The sequence below is a fragment of the Myotis nattereri genome (assembly GCF_964212035.1).
Source record: "Myotis nattereri genome assembly, chromosome: 2".
Lineage (NCBI taxonomy): Eukaryota > Metazoa > Chordata > Mammalia > Chiroptera > Vespertilionidae > Myotis > Myotis nattereri.
Genome location: NC_138076.1, coordinates 81,425,468 through 81,448,017, shown reverse-complemented (window position 1 = coordinate 81,448,017; position 22,550 = coordinate 81,425,468). Strand labels below are relative to the sequence as shown.

General features: G+C 42.9%; 1 protein-coding gene across 1 annotated transcript; it reads left to right on the top strand.

Annotated features, from left to right (window-relative positions):
* Nucleotides 1–1,910: 1,910 nt before the first annotated feature.
* On the top strand, nucleotides 1,911–21,739 carry OLFM4 (olfactomedin 4; the record flags this gene model as incomplete). The annotated part of the gene is made up of 5 exons (XM_081084707.1): nucleotides 1,911–2,159; nucleotides 7,151–7,300; nucleotides 13,566–13,778; nucleotides 14,739–14,898; nucleotides 20,937–21,739. The coding sequence occupies 5 exons, from the start codon at nucleotides 1,911–1,913 to the stop codon at nucleotides 21,737–21,739; spliced, it is 1,575 nt and encodes a 524-aa protein (XP_080940833.1).
* Between the last annotated feature and the right edge of the window lie 811 nt (nucleotides 21,740–22,550).

The window sequence follows — 22,550 nt, the reverse complement described above, 5'->3', positions numbered from 1 at the left end:
TAGGTAGACCCTGTTGTTCCCAGAAAGCTTCTGGAAGAGTGCTCCTGTCTTTCTTGGGTTTACTCTTATCACCTCTAATGACCACACCCACCTGAAAATGGGTGTAAGACTGGTATGAGAAGATATCCTGTGGGGTTTGGAGGTATGTTTTAATGTCGAGGCAGCAATAACAGCCTCGATGGTTGGGAAAGTGTGGACCTTAAAGTTGGGGAGAATTGCCCTGTCCGGTTTGGCTCAGTGGATAGAGCATCGGCCTGCGGACTGAAAGGTCCCAGGTTCGATTCTGGTCAAGGGCATGTACCTTGTTTGCGGGCACATCCCCAGTAGGAGGTGTGTAGGAGGCAGCTGATTTATGTTTCTCTGTCATTGATGTTTCTAACACTCTCTCCCTCTCCCTTCCTCTCTGTAAAAAATCAATAAAATATATACTTTAAAAAAGGTTGGGGAGAATGATTTAGATGGGTCAGGGGGAAGAGTGGGGCACATAAAGAGAGATGCAGTCCAAATGCACCTTGGGTACACCCAAAAGAGAGACTTGTCCTTCTTCCCACCCCTTTCCTCTCTATCTCTTCTTCTCACACTCTTCCATTCATTATTATTTTCCTGCTTGTTCTCTTCCTTTAGTATCTGAATAGTTTACCAAGGATTTAAGACTGTTTCTCACATGAGCAGTGTTTACTGTGAGAGCTTGTAGAGCCCATGAGGAGAAAGAACCTTCAAACCAGGTCTTCCAAAAGCTCCTGGGGAGGGCGAAGATGAAGTGGGCAGGGACCTTCTTTCTCTGTTTTGAACCCAACAACCTCACATACTGAACCAGGCTTTAGAAAATTAAAAACAAAACAACAACAAAGGAGCACAAAAATCTGACATTTGTATAACACTTCAAAGCTTATGAGCAACTCCCCATATAATATTTTCTTTAATTCTAACAATTCAAAATTGTTACAGCACTAGAGGGGCTAAAGCACTTGCGAAGGCCACTGAGTGACAGAGCTAGTTTTCAATATTCAGGCCAGCAGCTTTCTCTGCGGGGAGGGAGGCAGAGGACACAGAGATGTGTGAAGTGTTGGAGGGGCACACAGGGAGCCTACAGACCATTCCTGTCTCTCAGCTTCATGATGAGTAAACACTGAGCCCTTGGCCACCTGGCCAGCTCACAGGAGCGTCTGGGACAACGGGGCTCAGACAGGGTCCTCGCGAGAGAGTCGCTGCTCACTGCGCGCTTCCCTGCCTGGGTCTGGGGCAGCCTCCTCTTGGGGTTCTTTCTCCTGCATGGAGCCGCCGTGGTGAGTGCTCATGTGCAGAGCCCCAGCTGAGGTTCCAGGGAGCGGAACATGGCTGGTCCCTGCCTCAGTGTGGGTTGTTGAGCGAACTTGGGCTAGAAGCAGACACTGCAAAGGAGAAGTCAGAGAACCCGGGCAGCAGCCACTGAAGAGGGAATCACACCCTGGGGAGAGTCACAGTTTCTCACCAGTTCCTCCCTGCCACCCTGTCTCTGGAGAGCAGCATTCAGTGAAATGGGCCACTGAAGTGGCTTCTGGGCAAAGGACTGAGGGTTGCCTTTCCCTCCTGGGACCTTCCAGCTCTGTCTCATCCACAAAGACTACTTTGATACGGCCTCTTTCAAGGAAGTGGCGTGTTGGAAATGAGATATTAGGCTTGAAAAAGCACATTTGAATTAATATTGGGAAGGAGATAACCAGATCAAGGGGCGGCTGACAGAGCTGGGCTCAGAGACAGGTGTGGAGGTGACTCAGGTTCCTGGGTGTCCTGACCCTCTCAGGGCTGTCACGTGCTGGCTGGTGGCTTCCTCTTTCCCCACAAACTGGCCCTGGGGAAATCCCCACTGGGCACTATAAGAAGGCCCTGGACTCGGTGCAGAAGCCAGCTGCTCCAGCCAACAGCACAAGATGAAGCCCGGCCTCCCCCTCCTAGGAGCACTTCTGTTCCTCCTCGGCCCAGCTGCAGGGGATTTGGGGACCCCTGGCCCCAGCCCCAGCTCCTTGCCCCTCACTGACTTCACCTCTAACGTTATCTCTGGCTCCGGCTCCAGCAGCAGCTTTGGTGCCTCCAGCTCCAGGGGTAGCTCCGGCGGTAGCTCCGGCGGTAGCTACAGTTCCGGCGGAGGCTTCAGCTCTGGCTCTGGCTCTGTGTCCCGGGTGAGTAGGCTCCAGAGTCTGAGAGCTGCATTCATTCCCTTCCTCTCGCTTTTTGGGGACCTGGATATAATTTCATGGATGGCTAGACCTGAGCACTCTAAAAGATTTACGACTCCCTTTGTTAACTGTAGGCGCCATGGAAATGAATTAAAACCTGGGTGAAATAATTAAATTGTTAGCAAGAGAGATGTCATCTGGGTTCTCCAGCAGACTTTCAGGAAACAATCTAAGCTTTAAAGAGGGTCTCTAACCTGGCTGCACTTTAGAGTGGGAGGAGGGGGGAGGGGCGCTCCAAAAGCAGAGATGCCCAGGCTCTATCCTCTGTGAGAACTGCTAGGGAAGGGGCCCCGCCTGGGCTAGGTCCAGAAAAGTTTGTCCAATTAATTTACCGCCCAGCAGGGCCCCTGCGGAGGGTGAAGGAGAGCCCTGGAGGGAGTGTGAGCCACAGTGCTCTCATTGGAGCCTGGCTTGTAAAGGAGATGGGCAACAGAAGTAGGGGGAGGAGACATTGGCCTCTAGGAAAGTGTTATCATTACACATAGATATTTTCCCAGAGGAGTAATAGTTCTCTTTCAATCTTCCTTATAGGGAATTTTTACAGCCATTTTTAGTTCAAAACAACACAAGTAGCAACAAGGCAAACCATGTACTAGAAGGAAACTGGTCCAGCTGGAGGCTACATCCCCAGATGCACAGTGAGCCCAGTTCTTTGGGGAATGAGACCTATGGACCCCCTTTAAAGAATAGAAAGAGGCACGGTGGGGTGAGAGATGAGAGGGCAAGGAGCAAGTCCTCTCAGCTCTGAGCCGCTCAGTAGGAGCTTTGCTCTGCAAAACCTAGGCTTTCCATGCTCAGGTGTGAATTGGGGTGGAAGAGCCTTAACTCCCCCAGAGCCCATTCTGCATTTCTATGATCTTTACTCACAGGTCAGGTCTGATGTGATTATGTCTGAATGGAAGGGCCAATGGGAAAAGGGGAGGAAAAGACTTTTGTTTGTTGTTTTTGTTTTACCACCCGGGCTAAATAGGCAATACAAATTTATTGATTAAAAAATTGTTTGGATAGGACCCAGGTAGAAATGGCAGGACTGGTGTTCATTGGGTGCCTAATAAATGCCAGGACTATGTTAAGTACATATTACATATTATCTTATTTAACCCTAAGAGGTATATAAAATTAATGTTCCCATTGTAGAGATGTGAAAACGAAGCTTATAGAGGTGAAACCATTGGCTAAGGTCACTAAGCAAGCAAGTTCTGTAGCTCAAATGCCCATGCTCCTCACCATCTCTCTCTATGTGGCTTTCTGTATTTTCAAGGCATATAGATGAAAACTACTTATTTTTAAGAGGTGAATGCTTTGGGAATCAGGATTATGCACAAAGATTCTTTGTAGCCAGAAATCAGATGCATCATTTTATTTCATTTAACTAAATGATTTTCATGGAGATAATTATAATTTAACATTTTTTAAATGAGACAATAATAATAATTTATTTTTGAAACTTCACCACCAATCAGAAACCAATATTTGAGTAAGGTGATTAGCTAAAATAACAGAAAATAAAATATAGGTCAAGAAACAGAAACAGAGAAATCCAAAATACCTATTATCTGATAAGGGGATGAATATCTAAAAGTAGATAAGAAATGGTAGTTAAATTGTGGTTAGAGGTTTTAATTTCTTTCCTGGTTTGCTTATCTTCCTCTGGTGAGTCAGTATTTTAACACCATCTTCTTTTTTACAGCAGATAGCAAGGTGTTACTTCCACTGTAAACCCAGTTTTCTAGGGCTGGCTGTCAGCTTGATGAGCTCTTTGGAAAATGGTGGAAAACCCCTTCATAACTGTCATTGAGCAAATTCCAAATGTATTATTTTCGGTACTTTGAAAATGTTGAGTGCCGTTATTTTATGCCTTGAATCTTCACAGGCACTTAGACTTAGCTGCTAATTAGAGCCAATTGCAACCTCAGATCACAAATGTGAGGCGCACCTTCTGCTGTAGTGCTCAGAGCACTCTACATGCCTCAGGTGCCGCCCTCCAATGAAGGGGCCGCTATCAGGGTCCTCATTTCACAGATGAGAAAAGGCTCCACGCTTTGCTCCACACAGTAACTGGCAGAGTCGGAACTAGAATGAGGAATGTGCTTTTGCCATCAGGCTAAGGGGCTGTTGAGAAAATGGAGGCTTTCACCATGAACATGAGCCTGATCCCCTTGTCTGTCTCTCTAACACACATTGTAGACACCAGTAAATGTTAACTGAACACATGCTGAGTTAGGACCTACCAGTAGAAGGTGTCTTGTGGGGCATTCAGGGTCCTATTTGCCCTCCACAAGAGGCATCACATACCTTCCCAATAACTAAAGGACAAGCACTTGCCTTAGTCGTCCATTCCCCACATTACACACACACAGAGTTTAAGCATTCACCACAGAGAGAGACCCATCACCATTAGCTTCATTGTCTTTGAATGCGAGGAGCAAAAATATCTCTAATGGGAGACACTGATCAAACTTATGGACCATTTTGATGTCAGCTGAGCACGCTGGGCTGATGATAAGCAGGATGGCAGCTGGGGAGTCCGCAGCACTGGGACAGAGATGTTCAATAGAAGCCGGTGGAATGACTGTCAGCAGGGCTCATAATTATTTGCCTGCCTTTCAGGTGAACTTCAGGATTAAAAGTTGTTAGCTAGTGGTTTCTAGTTGATTGTTTGAGACTGCTTGATGACTGGCAGTGTTTTTTGAGTTGACAGAGCTTTTCACAGAACTCGAAGAATGGTCCAACCCTGCCTTGTGCAGCTAATTAACCTTCCCTTGTCAAAATGCAATGTAAGACTTTTTTTTTTTTTTGCACAGTTATTATAATAAGCTATTTCTTCAACAGTCCATGATATATTGGTCCTTCTGTAAAAGGCTTGGCATGCTTGAGCTGGAGTCTTTCTTCAGAGGGAATTATAAAGCTGGTTCCAAGGGAAGCTGGCCTCTGTGACAGGTTCCCAGTGTGGCTTGTCCAGTCCTTATTCATCCTGGCAAAGACCTTCAATTCCCCCCATCCTAGCCCTGGTGTTCAGCATAAACCTGCTTGTCCCTCCTCCTTCTTCTGAAGCTTTTGTAGGCCTGGGTGTGATTGGGAAAAATAAATTGAGAGATTGTCAGGATTGACTTGGTGTAGCAGTTTGGGGTACACATTTATATATATATATTTGCAAAAGCCAGAGGTCACTGATGGAATAAAAGCATCTAGGTACAGCTTGCTTTGGAATCATGGAGGTTGGTGGACATTAATGCACGGAACTCACAACCTTAGCTTCAGCCAGCTGACCTCCTAAACTTTGAGAGGAGTAGCCTGGATTTATTTCACACTCTGCAAACCATTGCTCTCCTCTTGATAGTTTCAGAAACAGATACTTTGGGTTGAGGTCCACAGGTGAGCTTTGGGCTGGCGGGCAGATGTGATCAGTGAAAGGAATAGCCAGGTGGCTGCCAAGAGTTACTCTGCAAAGCAATAGCAGTAATAAAAAATGTTAATTGTGGCAGGATCCCATTGGGGAAGTTCAAAGGGGACAAAAGAAAAACCACATCTTTCAAACCTGTCATTTTAAAATATGCAGTGGCGAGGAAGTGTGAGCCTGAATATTTTAAAGAAACATCAGATATTTTAAAATGACTTTTCTGAAAGTGGTAAGTTGGAGAACTTTAAAAATTTGCACAAAACCTTCAAACTCATACATTGTTCAGTTTTTTAAACAAATGGCTGGTTTGTTTTCACTTTGAAGGATGCTAATTATATCATTTCCCAGGTGAAGAGAGGATATGAATTTGCAATGTGTATTTTCACTGTAACACATATCCTTGATGTTTTCCTCATTCCTATAGTTGGAGGGGGGGAATTGGGTTGGGGTTTGGGTGAAGGTGAGGAAAAGAAAATGAGTAAGTAGAAGGAAAAGGAAAGTAACATGTACTGATCGCCTACCATGTGCCCTGGAATTGGTTTACATCACACAGTTAATTTGAAGAGCAACCTGGGAAGTAGGTCATCTCTATTTGCAGATAAGGAAACCAAGAGGGAAGTGACAGGTGCGGTAGGCTAAATAGCCATCTCAGGTGGTGACTAAAGAAAAACTGAATTTATTTAGGGAAAGGGGGTGAGGAATGGGATATCCAAAGCAAGGGCTGCACAGCATGGAGCCAAGGGGACATTGTGTCAATGGTGGCAGCACCCAGGAGCTGGAGTTTCATCCTTATATGCAGTCATTGGTGGGAAACTTCTGTCGTCTGTGGGTTTGGGGGCTGAATGGGGGGCGGGATTGGAATGCAGATGGAGTGCAGATGCCTTCAGGTGCCTTCAGGACAGTGTCCATTCCTTGTCTGGTCTGACTCCTGGTGTCCAGCAAGCTTTTTTCCTGGTCTCTTGTTCTCCTGTGTAGGGAAGCTTACAATGACCATTAAGGATTATGTTGCTCCATAGTCTGTCAGATAAGTGGTAGAATTGGAATTTAAATTTAGGACTCTCATTCATTCTTTATTTCCCTTTCCTTACATAGAGACAGTAATAGTTTTCTTTAAGGCTCCTTAAAAAAGGAGAATCTTCTTTTAGATAAAGGTGGCTAACACAGTGGTTTAGCCCAACAGGTGGGGAATGTGGCTAAAACGCTAAGAGTAGTTACTGCCCGTGACTCATGGCAGTTGTAGCTTGTTTCTATGATTCTATTCACTTATGTATTGGATGCCACTTGCTTGCCTCTAAGCCAGTGGTTCTCAACCTTGGCTGCACATTAGAATCACCTGGGAATCTTTTTAAAATTCTCAGAGGATGAGGCCCAGAAATCAGGATTTTAAAAAGATTCCCAGGTGATTCTAATGTGCAGCCAAAGTTGAGAACCACTGCTCTAAGCACTCTTTTGACAAGCCAATTTCTGTCACTCCAGTTGCCAAAAAGCTCATTTTTCAGCTTATTACTGATGTTGAACTTATTTTTATTTATAGTTTTCCAATTTCACCGGCTCCAAGGATGACCGCGGGACCTGCCTGTGCTCTGTTGCCCTGCCAGACACCACATTTCCCGTGGAAAGAATGGAACACTTGGAAATCACAGCACGCATCCTCTCCCAGAAGTTCGAGAAGGAGCTTTCTAAGGTAAGCATTTTCCCCTCTCCCAACAATATCTTAATAAGAACAAACAAACAAAACAGACAACTTTAAAAATTAAATTTATTGGGGTAACATTGGTTAGCACCCTTATGTAATTTTCAGGTGTACATTATAATTCAACATCTGTGTACTCAATGGCATGTTCACTACCTGAAGCCTGGTTTCCTTCCATTGCCGTATATTTAACCCCCTTTACCCACTTCACCCTCCACCCACCCCCTTTCTCTTCTGGAACCACCATTCTGTTGTCTGTATCTCTGAGTTTGCTTTTGTTGTTAGTTCACAAAACACTTTTATTCAGGACTTTCTAAGCAGCTGTTCTTCACGGTATCACAGACAGCATGTTTGCATCTCTGGAGGCTTTAGCGTTTATTTACAGCACACCTGTGGAGTTCTTTACGGCAGGAGAAATGAGGGCAAGGAAGACATGGGATGGGGATTCTTCACGCCATGGATACACTAACGTCCGTATTGCGGTGCTCATGCCGCTGGAAAGAGGCCTGGAGCTCTCCCTGCAAACCCCAAGCCTACAATTGTTTTTGTTTCATTGCTTTTAATTCCTTTTGGTCTTCTTGGTCTTCCCTCCAACTTTGCTTTCTTTTATTTCCTCTCCTCTATCCCCTTTATGTTTTATTTTATCTTCCTTTCTTTCACTTTTTCTTCCTATTCTTTTACTCCTTCCCTTTAAAAAAAAAAAAAAATTCTCTCTCTGCCTCAGCCCTTTCTCTTGTCCATTCCCCCTAATCTTTCTTTCCCTTTCCTTAATTTTTTTAAAGCACTTTTTGGTTTTCTCTTACTTTTTGGAAGGCCCCTTCTCTTTCTCTTCCTGTTCTTCTTCTTTCTCCTCCTCCTCTCTCCCAAATCTTCTGCCTCTTATACTCCTTCCTTTCTTAATCTTTTTCTTTATCTTCTTATTTCCTCTTTTCAATTTACTGTTTTCCCCCTCTCCTCCTTTTTGCGGTTATCATTTATTGTCTCAGTGGGAACAGGACATTAGACATGTCCAGCATTAGACCGAAAATTAAGGCTTCCCTGGGAATCTGAATCCAGACTGAAAGGTCACTCGGCCTCGGTAGAGACCTTGGCCCCACCCCCTGATTAGCCCTTTCCTCTAGGGGAGGAGGTTGTCCTGCAGGGCCTGCCTTCCTCCGAACTGGCTGGAGCAATGGGACTTGGCATTCCAGTTTTGACCCTTTCTACCTTTTTAGCCAACTTAAAAATCAATTAGAAAGGCTCCCATTTTCTGCACAGGAGAAGTTCACGCTAGGCTATTATCACATTATGCATTATTAATTACAAATCCATTAATTTACAAGGAGCTCTGGCCTACCGGCAAGATTCAAAATAAGTTTTCCTGAGACATTTAAGTTTAGCTACCACAATATCCAGCATAGTTATCCTTTAAGACAAAAATTATGGTGAAGCTGACATCCTGCTTTCAGCCTGAATTGGTAGATAAATATTCTAAATTTAAATGAGTGTCCAGGAAAATGTGTTTGACAACTCCAGGAACCTAGCTTTTTAAGAAATAAAATGTCCTTGAATTAATCAGCAGAAAAGGCATAGCACTAAATTATAAATTCCAACCATTAATATTCATAGCCTTATTCCAGCATAATCAAGTGCAGATAAGAAGTTATGCATAAAAACATAACAAGTGGAGGAAAATCCTAGGTAAAGATCTCTTCAGTCAGAGTCATTTGCTTTGAAATGGTGCAAGCTCCTGATTTGTATGTCTCCTCTGCTGGCAGGAGTGTGAAGGCAGTGTGAAGCCCCATGCTGCTCCAGAGAGCATGTAACTTGCCAGTTTGTGAATATGGGGCATTTAATTCCAATTCTGTGAGAGGGGCAGGTGGCATCTGCCTTGCTAATAATTGGCAGGGAGGGAGTTCGGAGTAGATGGGAAAACTTTTAGTTCTGAAAATGTCAGGAACTTGACCTAAGAATATTTGTGATTAAGGCCTAAGAAAGAAATAGTCCTGCCTGTTGAGATTTGCATATTAGATAGGTGTGACAGTTGATAATAAAAATAATGTTAACATGTTATGTTTGTGCTTCTCTAAATGCTTTTCCTATTCTACTCTCAAGGCAGATAGGCCCATGTTTTCCTTCCCATTTTAGGGAGGAAAACACTGAGATTCATAAAGGTCAAGAGACATAAAAGTAAAGGTCATTGCTCTCTGGGCTGGTTAATCCCAGTTCTCTTTCCTCTCAGCCATACTGCTGCCATCCTCCAGTGCAGACCCAAGAAGAGAGGGTCACTAATGCCTTCAAACCCAAAGTTATCTCTTCAGCTGAGGGCTTTTGAATTTCCAGGTGAATTATTATAGCTGCTCCTAGGTTGGCTTGGAAATCACCGTTTATCTAGAAGCCTGGGGGAGTGCCCATTTGGGCAGGCCAGTAGAAAAGGGTTTTCACTGCCTTTCATTGATTCATTATCTGCCAGTACACAGAGAAGACTTATGTCTCTGTCTAAGATGCTGAAAGCGTTTTATACTTTTCTGTTGTTTATGATATGTCCTCTTGTGACTAAGGAAGGGGACGACACAAAAGGCAGCTCTGGATTTTATTTCTCTGGAAGGTTATGTTTTTGGGGTCAAGTTATTTAATACCAAGCATTTGCTAATAGCTCTTCATGCATGAGAAGGTTGAGGCAGCCTGCAAGACATTTAGGCAACTCATAAACAAGCAACATTGATTGAGCAATGTTTTGTATAGTGAAATATAATAAATTGAAAGGTCAGATTGAAAAAAACCAAAATCACTGTTTCTCTAATAATTGCTATAATTTATTGGGCATCCATTATGCCAGACACTTAATACATATTATCTCTAGTCTTCACAATAATCTTATATCTTGATACCTTTATCCCCAATTTATAGGAAGAAACTAAAGCTTAGAGAAATTAAATGATTTGGTCAGATTAGAGTGCATGTGGGTGTAACTATGAGGTGCTTCATGTGTTGTGGTGGTCAATTCAAGCTCATTTAATCTCATTGCATTATTTTGAAAGATATTATATATATCTATATATCTATATATATATCTATATATATATCTATATATATATCTATATATATCTATATCTATATCTATCTATCTATCTATCTATATATATATATATATATATATATATATCTAAATAACCGGAATGACTGGAATGACCAGTCGCTATCACGTGCACTGATCACCAGGGGGCAGACGCTCAACACAAGAGCTGCCTCCAGCCCTTAGGCCCCAATTGCCGATGGGGCCTGTCAGCCAACCTCCTGGTCCCTCCACCTGGCTGGCAGGTCCTGATCACCCCATTGAGGCTGAGCCCTGGGCTGGGGCAGGGAATTGGGGTGGGTGGCGGCAGACACAGGCAGTGAGGGAAGGAGGAGGGGGGGAGGCAGGGAGGCGGGGAACCTGAATGGCCCTGATTGCTGGCCAGGACCCCACCCATGCACAAATTTTGTGCACCGGGCCTCTAGTATATAATAAAACCCTAATATGCAAATCGACCAAATGGCAAAATGACCGGTTGCTATGACATGCACTGACCACCAGGGGGGCAGATGCTCAATGCAGGAGCTACCTCCTAGTGGTCAGTGTGCTCCCATAGGGAGGAGTGCCACTCAGCCAGAAGCCGGGCTCATGGCTGGTGAGTGCAGCTGCGGTGGCAGGAGCCTCTACCGCCTCTGTGGCAGTGCTAAGGACATCCCCAAGGGATCCCGGACAGCGAGAGGGTGCAGGCTGGGCTGAGGACCCCGCCCCTCCCTCCCCATCCCAGTATTAAAATAAGAGTATGCTGCAAAGTACATTTACTTATTTCAAATAACCTGGCCATAGTTATGATCACAGATTTTGAAGAACTGGTAGAAACACGAGCCAGACTAATTCTTTAGTTTAATAGCCTGCTGTATTGCATCCTTATTTATTGCAGGACCTCATTTATTATACAGAACAACAACAAACATTCCAGAACAAATCCCTAAACAAACTTTGATTCTTAGAACCCATCGATGACATAATATGTATACAACAAATATAAGCATGGATGCTCTGAATGTTAGGCTGTGAATTGAAGGCCAGCATAGATGAATCTTCTAAAGCTCAAACTTGTAGTGATGAGGAGGAGTCTAGGGTAGAGATATTGACACAGGGATATATCTCCTTAAGGCTAGACCTGCATTCTTGCCACACATCCTAGGGCAAGTTGGGCTGCCTCAGCTAAGACTGCAGCTTCCAGAGAGCTGGGATGTTCTCAGAATTTTCCATGCCATCTCAGCATTAAAGATTTGTAGATGTGAAAGATTTATACTAACAATCCACTTGATTAGTAAAGTTCAGACGGTGAAGTTTTTCTGGTTTATCCTCAAATTCTCCCCTGTCTTCCAGAGCTCCATGGATGATTCCAGTTTTCCTGAAGACCACTGAGCTTTCCTTTCACTCTCAGCTGAAAGAACCTAAATCTTCCCCAGACAGATCTTCAGAGACCTTGCATTTAGTGGCCGAACTAGTGCCGGCACACCACACATTCTCATAGGAAACAAACTCCAAGTTATGCCTTGGTTTTCAGAGAGAGCCACATTTCATTTAGCACAGATGACAGTTGAGTCACTCATTTTTGTAGAACAACAGCTGCGACGTGCCACCAAAATGTTCCAGGAAAGCAGAGGGTGTTTCATTTGTTCTAAGAGCTGGCAAGGCCAAATGCCAACGGGAATACTCATTTCACAAACTTTTATTTCTGCAATGGATTGGCACTTTATTATTATTATTTTACCATAGGCAAGGTTTTATGCAGAATTTTTTTATTTTAGAAATTGAAACCTGGTTACCTTATATCTGTGTTTGTACTTTGGAGGGTCGCTTATTAGGTTTCATACATATATATGTGTATATATTTAACCTTCTTATCTGCCAAAATATCACCAGCCTGATCATCCTCTGGGTGATGGCACATCTGATGGCCATGAGCATCAGTTGCCCGAGGAGATACATGAGCAGTGCCAAGGGCTGCATTTTCAACTTTCATTAAAATCCTCTTTGCCTGAAGCCCTGCCTCTTTAGGTCTGCGCCCTATGAGTCCATACTAATTTGCACAGTGAGGTTAAGTGGAAGGGCTAAAATGACAGAAGTTAGGGCTGCCTTTAGTATTAGAAGGATTAGAGGCCAACATCTGGCCCTGAATTCATCCAGGCGCGGTGGGTCAGCTACTTGACATTAGCATGGTTTGGGGAAAAGTATCACTTACGTTCAAATTTCTAAAAAGAACGTAAAACCAGCAACTTATAATGAGCAGATCCTTAAAAAAACCCGAAGCCATGGCATTTCTTTTAGAGATCAGACACAAAAAGAACCAACTGTGTTTATTGAAATATCCATTTGGCGATTCCAATTATACATTAAAATACCAAGGGAATTTTTGGAAGTATTTTAATGATCAGACATTTCAATATATGCAACAAATGTGTAATTTTAAGGTCTGATTGCAATTATCATTCTTGGAATAAATATGGGTACATTTAATGAAATGTGCACTTTACCAGTGCAGGTGCACATACACTTACATACTATGTAGTAAGTTGAGTCTTTATGTCATTTTCTAAAAGGCAGAGGGGCTTAAAACTCATTGCATATGGTGACCAAGGAAAGAATTGTACTTAGTGTATTTCTCCTTCTAGAGCAGTGGTTCTAAATGGAGAGAGGGTGGTGGTAGTGGCGATGAAGGTGAATTTGCCCCCAGGGAACACAGCCATCTCTGAGACATTTTTGGTTGTCACACCTGGGGGATGGGTGGGTGCCTTTGACTTTTGGAGACCAGGGATGCTGCTAAACATCCTGTAATACACAAGAAAGCCTTCCACAAGAAAGAATGATCTTGCCCCAAATGTCAATAGTGCTGAGGTTAGAAAACCCTGATTTAAAGCATGTGCTTTGAAGGGAGAGTTGATTCAAACAGTTTAGTTTGGAGAGCTGATATCTTCAAATATTAATTCAGAGATAAAAATGTACTGGCAAAAGATGATTCTGAAACAAAATTATTTTTAGTCTATATAAGTGCAAAATTCACCTCCCCAATTGTAGTAATTTTTTTTTTTAGTTTTGATTTGGCTAGATAAAAACATATATTGTGAAATATATTTTTGATCCATTTCTTTAATGCTTAACACCAATCAAATTGCCTCCAAGAGTGTGGTAGTGGAGGAAGACTGTATGATCCCACTCTGAGAACTGACTTGAGGTTTTTTTATTTCATTTTAGGTCAAAGAGTATGTCCAGTTAATCAGTGTCTATGAAAAGAGACTCTCAAACCTAACTGTCCGAGTAGAGATCATGGAAAAGGATTCTATTTCTTACACTGAATTGGACTTTGAGCTGATCAAGATAGAAGTGAAGGAGATGGAGAAGCTGATCATCCGGCTGAAGGACACTTTTGGTGGAAGCTCAGTAATTGTTGACCAGCTAGAAGTAGAGGTAAGGGGCGAACTCACTTCTCAGTGTATTAATAATAAATGTCCTCAGTTATCAGTGGTAGGTTGAGGATATACAGATCTCTTTCTTCCGACTTCTAATTCTGCACTCTCTCGTGATCATGTGACATATTCTGGTGTTCTGCTGTAGATGGTAAGTTAAGGACAAGGGGGACACACTGACTGAGGAGCAGGTGCCAGCTGATGATCAGGGTCCTGCCCCAGAGCCAAATGGCATTTACATGTCTCTAGAAAGGAGATGGCATAAAACAACTTTGTGGACAACATAGATCAAGTGTCTTCTCTGTTCTGGATTTATCCTCATGGGACTAAAAGCCACAATTTACCTGATTTTGGACTCACTAGATCCGTTTCTCCTTTTGGATGATCATGTAATCCTTGATCCCTCTTGGAATTTCTTTCTACATACTGGCAACCCATTTTAAAGGAGGTTCTTCTGAGCATGTTTTAGTGAAGCCTTTTAAACTCTGTGGATAAAGACCATGGTTGAGTAATTTATATCAACGAGAATTTACTAGCACAGTCATGATATAGGCTATAATTGAGAATTCTAGTCACACATTTTAGAATTTAAGTTTTTTTCTGGCTCTCACCACTCATTAAAAACTTAATTATGATACAACAGGAGTAAACACGCGTTTACAGAAGAAGGTTATTAGAAATGAACATTAATGGACATTTGTGGATGCTTAAGACTGAGCCTGTGCTCTATTATTGAAGCTGTTAAAATCTTTGCCATTTTCTTCTCGTCACACACATCTGCCTGAGATCTGACAGGCATTCACGCAAAACCATAAAATGTATTCTTCCAAATGAAACCATTCAGAAGAATCTCGGGTGTATTCTCCAGCGATGTTTCACTAAGTGACAAATTCAGCCTCGGAATGTTTATGAAAGAAATTGCACAATAATATAAAGTCACTCTGAATTTTTATTTTCTTAGATAAGGAATATGACTCTCCTGGTAGAGAAGCTCGAGACACTAGACAAAAACAATGTCCTTAGCATTCGCCGAGAAATCGCGGTGCTGAAGAACAAGCTAAAGGAATGTGAAGCCTCTAAAGGTGAAAACACCCCTGTCGGCCCCCCTCCTCCCGCTCCAGGTAAGCATGTCGCATTTCTACCACTTGAGCCAGGCCCCCAGGGGCCTTGCAGGGTTGCTGTTAGGGTTAATGAAACAACTCTTGAGGAGCTCAGAGCTCTATGATCGGCACTTATACTCTGGCAGTTGTTATTATTACTAACGAGGATCATCGAAATGAAAACCTTGCTGCAACAAAGGCAGGGCCAGGTTCTTGTGCGCTTCAGCACTTCCCTCTGGCGAACAGAAGCCAGCCTCTGCTGCAGCAGTCAGCCAGTCCTTTAGAGACACCTTGTCACAAGGAACAATTGCTACAGGCTGTGAGCATCCCCATCTGAATGAGGACTGTATCTTTTCATCAAATGGCCAGCTTTTGTTATTTTCATTAGTTCCTATTGTCAAACCTGTTTCCTTTTAGGCTCCGAGTTTCTGGATCCTTGTCAGTGTGGCTGGCTTCTTTAAGGCTTTAATTAGATGCTGCCATAGTTTTAAGCCTCTTGGTCCTGTTCCTTCTGCTGTTGGGAATCTGTAGCAGTGTGACATTCAGAGGAGGTTTAAGACAAAGGCCATGTTCTGGCCTCTGTAACAAAGTGAGGCTCAATTGGGTCTGGGATCAGTGGTGTCAACATACATTGTAAATGAGAGCTCGTTGTGCTAGGCGACCAAGGGCTCCTTGAGAGCAAGAGTCGAAGCATTGACACCCTCTGGTAATACCTGAGGAAGACTTTCTTCCTTTTTTCTTCTCTTTCTTTTTTTAACCTCAGCAAATCTTGCTCAGGGAATAGATTTTTCTGGCACAGTTTCCTATGCATCCCTTAGATCCAGGACATTGTGGAGCAGCAAGGAACATTCAAGGTCACCTAGCCCAAGCCCATCATTTCTCAGAGGAGGGGACTTAGATGGTGAGGACACTGCTTTTCCCGAGGCCACATCGGTGGTGACAGAGCTGAGGCTGAAATGCAAGGCCTTCCCTTCCTGGTCATCTCAGGACCTACAGTGTCAGGCATCAATAACTCAAGGGCAGTGATGCGGGAGAAAGGACACTGATTAGTATCTAAGAAGGAAAACAAGGGAGTCGGTTGGGTTATTTTCGTTAGAATACTTTCTCCCAGAACTTTCCCGTAGGTCCTCACACTTAGACTTGTGTCAGCCATCCCAGCCCAGCTGTGTTGTTTAAGCAAATTGGACCCAGATTTCCTCTCACTTTCCTACAACTTTGGCTGTTCCTGGATCCCAGCCAAGCCACTTGGCCCTCCTCCAGCTTTGTTCATATTATATTTATGATGTTTATATTAAACTGACTTTTTGTCATGCTTTTAAATCAATTTCTTTCACTTGCTCTCTTTCTGTTTGGATTGGTTGATAATGCAGAATTGAAAAATCCCCAGGCTCCACCAAGTTGTGAGCCTGTGGAGACTTTAATTAAAGTTCCTCGCTATTGTGGGACTTTAAAATCTGGCCTCTCTGCTGTTTGGACTGCAGAGTTGCACTGAACAAAAGAGCTTGCATGCAAGTCTCAGCTCTGAAGTCATTCTGTGCCCTCGTGGCCCCTCCCTTGCAGCTGTGGCTTGCTATCCCCGTGGTCAGCTTGATCTTAGAACCAGGACATGCAGTGAGGGTTCAATAAAGTGCACTTTGCATTTGCTTTATGCTGCAAATGGCATCTTTTTCTGCTTCATTTCATAGAACTTCCTAATCTAAAATAATTGGCCTTCTGCTCATTAACTTTTTCCCTGAAAACAACTGACTCTGTTGCTCTGTTTCCTCCTGAATCTGAATGACTGCATAGGCAAAAGGGGATGGAAACGTTCAGGGGTTGATCACCATTGTGCTCAGAAATGCTCGGCTCTGTGCTGACACAGGAAGGTGCTCGGTAAATGGTTGGTGACTGACTAGGATGTGAAAGATTTGGGGTGACCTGCCAAAATCACAAGCCTGGGGGAAGAGCAGAGTGTTGGCTAGCATATATCCAATAATTCAGAGTCAATTTAGTTTTCATTATTTTATAATTATTACCATTTTGATTGCCTACTTTTTACAAGTCAATTATATTCTCCTTTTGGCTCAAAGTTCACTTTGTCCAGGTGAGAGAGCATATTGATAGATCTAAGATTAAGTTTCCTCTGCAGGTATATAATCTTGAGCTTTAAAGAAAAGTGCTAACCATGATACTTTATAAAAGCCAAGTTATAGAATTTAAAGTTTCATCATGTGGCTCCCCAGGATATTTTCAGAATGCCATGGCAATAGCTAATGAATTACATGGTGAAGATATTGCCAATCAAGGCTACCATTGTGTAGAGGTTCCTTGTATGATGTTCTAGGAAGTGAACACCAGGGTCTTCAAAAAATTCAGATATATAGCAGGGGAGAAGGCTGATATTTTATAAATAAGGGTAGATAAACTGGTTTGGAGAGATTTGATTGGTGATTTATTCCCTTATTCTGCAAACACTGTAGGGCTGGCCCTGTTCTGAGTACTGGGGTTACCAGGATGGGTATAAAACCACTAGCCAGGAAGGGAGACAGTCACATAGACCTTCAGTAGTAACATGATAGTTACCATTCATTGAGTTACATGTACCTACCTTTTCTCTATTTCTCCAAACAGTCCTGCAGAGTTGGTATTAGTATTTTTCTTAGAGGGTAAGTAACTTGCTCAAGGATACACAACTACTAAGTATTGGAGTCAGGACTGAATTGGAATCTGCCTGGTAATATTTTCATTGTACCAGGCTGCCTTCCATAGATGCTCGAATAGAGAGAGGTACACCTGTGACTCCTGGAATGACAAGAAAGCTCCAGCTACTCACCAACCAGATTAATACCAAATTACCTTCTCTTCCTTGCTTGTGGAGGAGCTAACGGGGCACTTTTGCTCTCAGTTCTATCCTGTGTTCTCTTCCACCAGAAAATGCAAAATGATTCATTGTTTTTTCACAGTTCTTGTGTCACAGCTGGGCTGTGGGTTGTTATGCCAGTAGCAGGGTAAAGTTGGGATGGTTGGGTAAGGAAGGGAATGGAGTATCTCTAACATACTCCTGAAATGAAGGAAGAGACCTGGAGGAGGGTCAGTATAGGGGGGATGGGGAGAAGCTTAGGGTAGGTGAGTAGGTGGGGGCAGGGTTGGGGACTCTGGCTGGGCTGGATGAGCAGTGGGTACTGGCTGTCAGTTTCAGCATTGTTTCCAAGAATGTTTGCTGCCAGGACCCAGGGAAGTCCGCCATAGCTTTGCAGGGCTATAGCCACATCTGTAGTATTGGCAACAATGACTAGTTTTTCCCCTGCATTCACTGTTTACCAGAGCCAGCATCCTAAAAATGGCTCAAAGGAGATAGAGGATAAAGTAAAGATAACAAACAAAACAAAACAAAAATAACAAACAGGAGATTGTTTAGGAATGTTTGGGAGGTGAGGAAAAGAGATTTAAGTTCATACAGTTTTAATATTTATACCAGGTACAATTTCAATTTCCTGGCCAACATGTGAAGTGATGAACCATTACTATTATTAGTGCTAGTAGTAGTGGTAGTGATTTTTAAGAAAAGATTATTTTGGTTCCTTCATATATAAGGATTTCCACATCTAGGACAGAGTAGTTTATTATCTTTAACCCCATGGTGATGATTGAATTAATTATATGCATCATAAATTTTCTTTAAATATTTTGTGGCTATTGGCTTGGGATATTTCCTTTCCAGGAAGGCACGATTCAATTAAGCAAGCAATTCCTTTCCTAAGTCTTCTAACGTGCAAGAAAAAAGTGACTTTCTTTCATTTCCTCAGGGCGAAAGGTAGTTGAATAAATAAGTTCTTAGAAAGATATTTTAACTAGAAAATTCAGTTTGTAGCATATGAAAATTCGAATACTTTTTGTTATCATTAAACTGAACACACCGCTAACTTTATTTTAATAATTTATACATTGTTTCATAAACAAAAGCAAACAAGCATTCATCTGAGAGATCACTTTTAGGAGAAGAAATAATAATTTATAATTTTATTTATTATTTCTTTAGTGGGAACAGTCTCTTGGCTGAACACATGTTGCTTTTTTATTTATGAAATGGGGCATGCATTATTAAAATAAACCCACGACTGTGTTCTGCTTAATGATATGCAAAATTATTTGAGGTTGGGTAAGAGTGGTTTCATTTCTCTACCTGTTGTATGGTTGGCTGGCTTTCCCACCAACTGCAGATTTATGAGAGCATTTAAGGAGCACGTATTTAATTCTGGGACCAAAAAACACCAGCAGTTGGAAAAACAAAAGCAGGATTTCTAGTAATGGTTTCACCTCTGAGCAGTCCTTGAGTGAGGTGGGGAGAGGGAGAGACATTTAGCAAGGAGGAGAATGGGTCTGGAGCAGAGACTCAGAGGCAAAGTTTTGCACCCCCCCCCCGCGCCCCCCAATGCTAACCTCAGGCAATTTTTTGGAGCTCTGCTTTTGGCTCCAGCTCACTTCATATGCTCTCCAAAGCTCCCCGATTTTCTCCAAGCATTTAAAGCCAGAGCCAGCAATTCCGGCTCTGCTCTATCCTCTCTCACCTGCTCTGTTCCAGGCAGCAGGATGAGGCAAAATGTCCTAAAACATACTTGAAGTTGTATTATTTTTTGTGTTATCCAAGAAACAATCTCACCCATTTTTAAGGGTATTTATTAAGAGCCCAGAAAAATGTGTGTTCCACTCTTTGAATATTATTATAAAAATATGGATGGATTTGTGCACAGGTGGGGTCCCTCAGCCTGGCCCACACCCCCTCTCAATCGGGGCCCCATCAGGGGATTTAGCAGTGATGAAGCAGCAGGCGGCCAGGGAGGAGCCCCAGCCAGGGCTGGGCACAGTTCCTGCTGCAGCCACTCACTCGGCTGAGCAGTGCTCCCGCTGTGGGAGTGCACTGACCACCAGGGGGCAGCTCCTGCATTGAGAGTCTGCCCCCTGGTGGTCAGTGTGCATCATAGCAACCGGTCGACCAGTCATTCCAGTTGTTCGGTTGTAAGGGTTGTAAAAACAGTTTGGGCTCACAGGCATTTTAGAGGAAATGTAAGGTGAAGAGCCATTTACCCAGCTTGAGTCATTCACCCAAGTGTTACAGGGGATATCAATTCAGTGGACCAGTGAGTCTGGTCCCACTTGACTGTATACATTGTGACAACGACAGTATATAATGGGAATGATGAGTCACTTGCCTGTCATTCTGTGGTGCAGTACAGTGGTTGCCAACCTTTCGGACCTCATGGACCACCAGTGGTCCGCGGACCACCGGTTGGTGACCGCTGGTGTAGTAGAACACAGGTGACAAAAAGCAAGACCTTCCTTATAACTCTGCAGCAAGATAATCACCAAGTGATCTATGTGATGGACTATGCTTTGGGCACAGAGCAGGCAGTGTTGCTCTAAAATAACTCCCATGGCTTCTCAAGGCTGAAATCCCACCATTATAGAAGCATCTTTCTGTATCTTTAAAATATCACATTTAAAACTTCTTTGATTAAGATTAGCTTGGGGCAGCCTTGGTACTGGGTGTGGATATGCACTTGGGGTCCCAGGCAAAGGGAGAAAGGTGAAGGGAAAGGAGAGCTGCCTGGGACAATCTTCTCCTTCATCACATTCTTCCTGACCCTGGCACCTTCTGACTTTATGGGAAAGAGTAAGATTCTGGGATGATCCTGCTATCTTGATTTTTCTATAAGAAAAAGGAAATAAAATACTATTTGCAAAATGCTCCCTGATAGAAGAAGATATATTAAATTCCCCCAACCCCCTGTTTCTGTCTTTGGGCCGTCCCTCTAATCTTGGCAGTTTCATTATCCCTATTTTCCAGATTGAGAGCCAATCCATGGAAATGAAAGGTAAGTTCTCTGTGGAGCTGATAGCAGGTTTGCACTGAGGCTGAAACCAACAGAAGGTTTTGGCTCTTCTCCATTAGAACCACTGTTATCATTGAATCTCAATAAGACAACTATTTATGCCTTCCTTTAGTTCTTAGGATACTGAACTGTTTGTATCTTGTCTTTCATTTTCTCTAAGAATACCCTTTTGTTTTCTTGTTTGTATAGGGACATGTGCTCACGGTGGTGTGGTGAACATCAGCAGGCCTGTTATAGTTCAGCTCAACTGGAGAGGGTTTTCCTACAAGTATGGTGCCTGGGGCCGGGATTATTCTCCCCAGAATCCAGACAAAGGGCTGTATTGGGTGGCACCTTTGAATACAGATGGGAGAGCCTTGGAATATTACAGACTCTATAACACACTGGACGATCTGCTATTGTATGTAAATGCCCGAGAGTACCGGATTCAGTATGGTCAAGGTAGTGGTACAGCAGTTTACAAAAACAACATGTATATCAACTGGTACAACACCCGCAACATTGCCAAAGTTAACCTGACTACCAACACAGTTGCTGTGACTCAAACTCTCCCTAATGCTGCCTATAATAACCGCTTTTCATATGCTAACGTTGCTTGGCAAGATATTGATTTGGCTGTAGATGAGAATGGATTGTGGGTGATCTATTCAACGGAAGCCAGCACTGGTAACATGGTGATTAGTAAACTCAATGACACCACACTTGTGGTGCTAGAAACTTGGCATACCAAGCAGTATAAACCATCTGTTTCTAACGCCTTCATGGTTTGTGGGGTTCTGTATGCCACCCGTACTCTGAACACCAGAACAGAGGAGATTTTCTACTACTATGACACAAACACAGGGAGAGAGGGCAACCTACACATTGTCATGCAGAAGATGCAGGAAAACGTGCAGAGCATTAATTATCACCCTTTTGAACAGAAACTTTTTGTCTATAATGATGGTTACCTTCTGAATTATGATCTTATCTTTGACCAGGAACCCCGCTAAACTGTTTAGGTATTAGGGCAAGAGAGAAATAAATATTAGTTGAAAAAATTCTATTCTCCACTTTTTTAGATACCTGCAAGGGGATCAGAAGTATATTTGCTTAGTACTAATATTTGGGAGCATAGTTCTACCACACTAGAGACTTAAGATATTTGTCCTGATTTGATTAGTTCTCTTGGAAGCCATCTGCCTCCTGGGATGCATTTCCCTCCTGAAATAAGGCCCTTCCAGGGTGGGGTTGTCAGAGGTCTGGGAACATTATGGACCGCAAAGAAGCCTTCAGTGAGGTGACATCTGGAAATGATGAAACTTAAAGAGGACTCTGTATGGCTTCTGGGGGTCTTTGTACAGCAGAGAGGCTCACTGACCAGTCTCCTCCATGTAGCCCAACTAATTCTTTCATACCTGACAAAAACCTGGGGCCTAATTATGCAGAGCAATACCTGAAGCTCCTTGAAGAACCAAATCTTTAACTATCTTTTCTTGCTCAAACCTGAAAGAGTGGTTTGTGTGGAGCAGATAAGTAAATTTAGCGTGCTTATATTTTATCTGTAAAATGCTCTGAGTTTTCTGGAGAAAAGCCTTTTTGTATATCTAAGCATACACTGAAAATCAACTCCATATGGATCTGCAGAAGAGGCTCTGGATTATTCCCTCCCCCTCCCCATTGTCTACTTATATGAATAAGTAGAACCCAAAGATAGCTTGGAAGATTGGAAACAGATTTGCCAACCAATTACTGCCTCCCATCTTCCTACATCTTCTTTTTTAAATAAAAATTAACCAGTTTTTTTTTAATGGAACAGATATG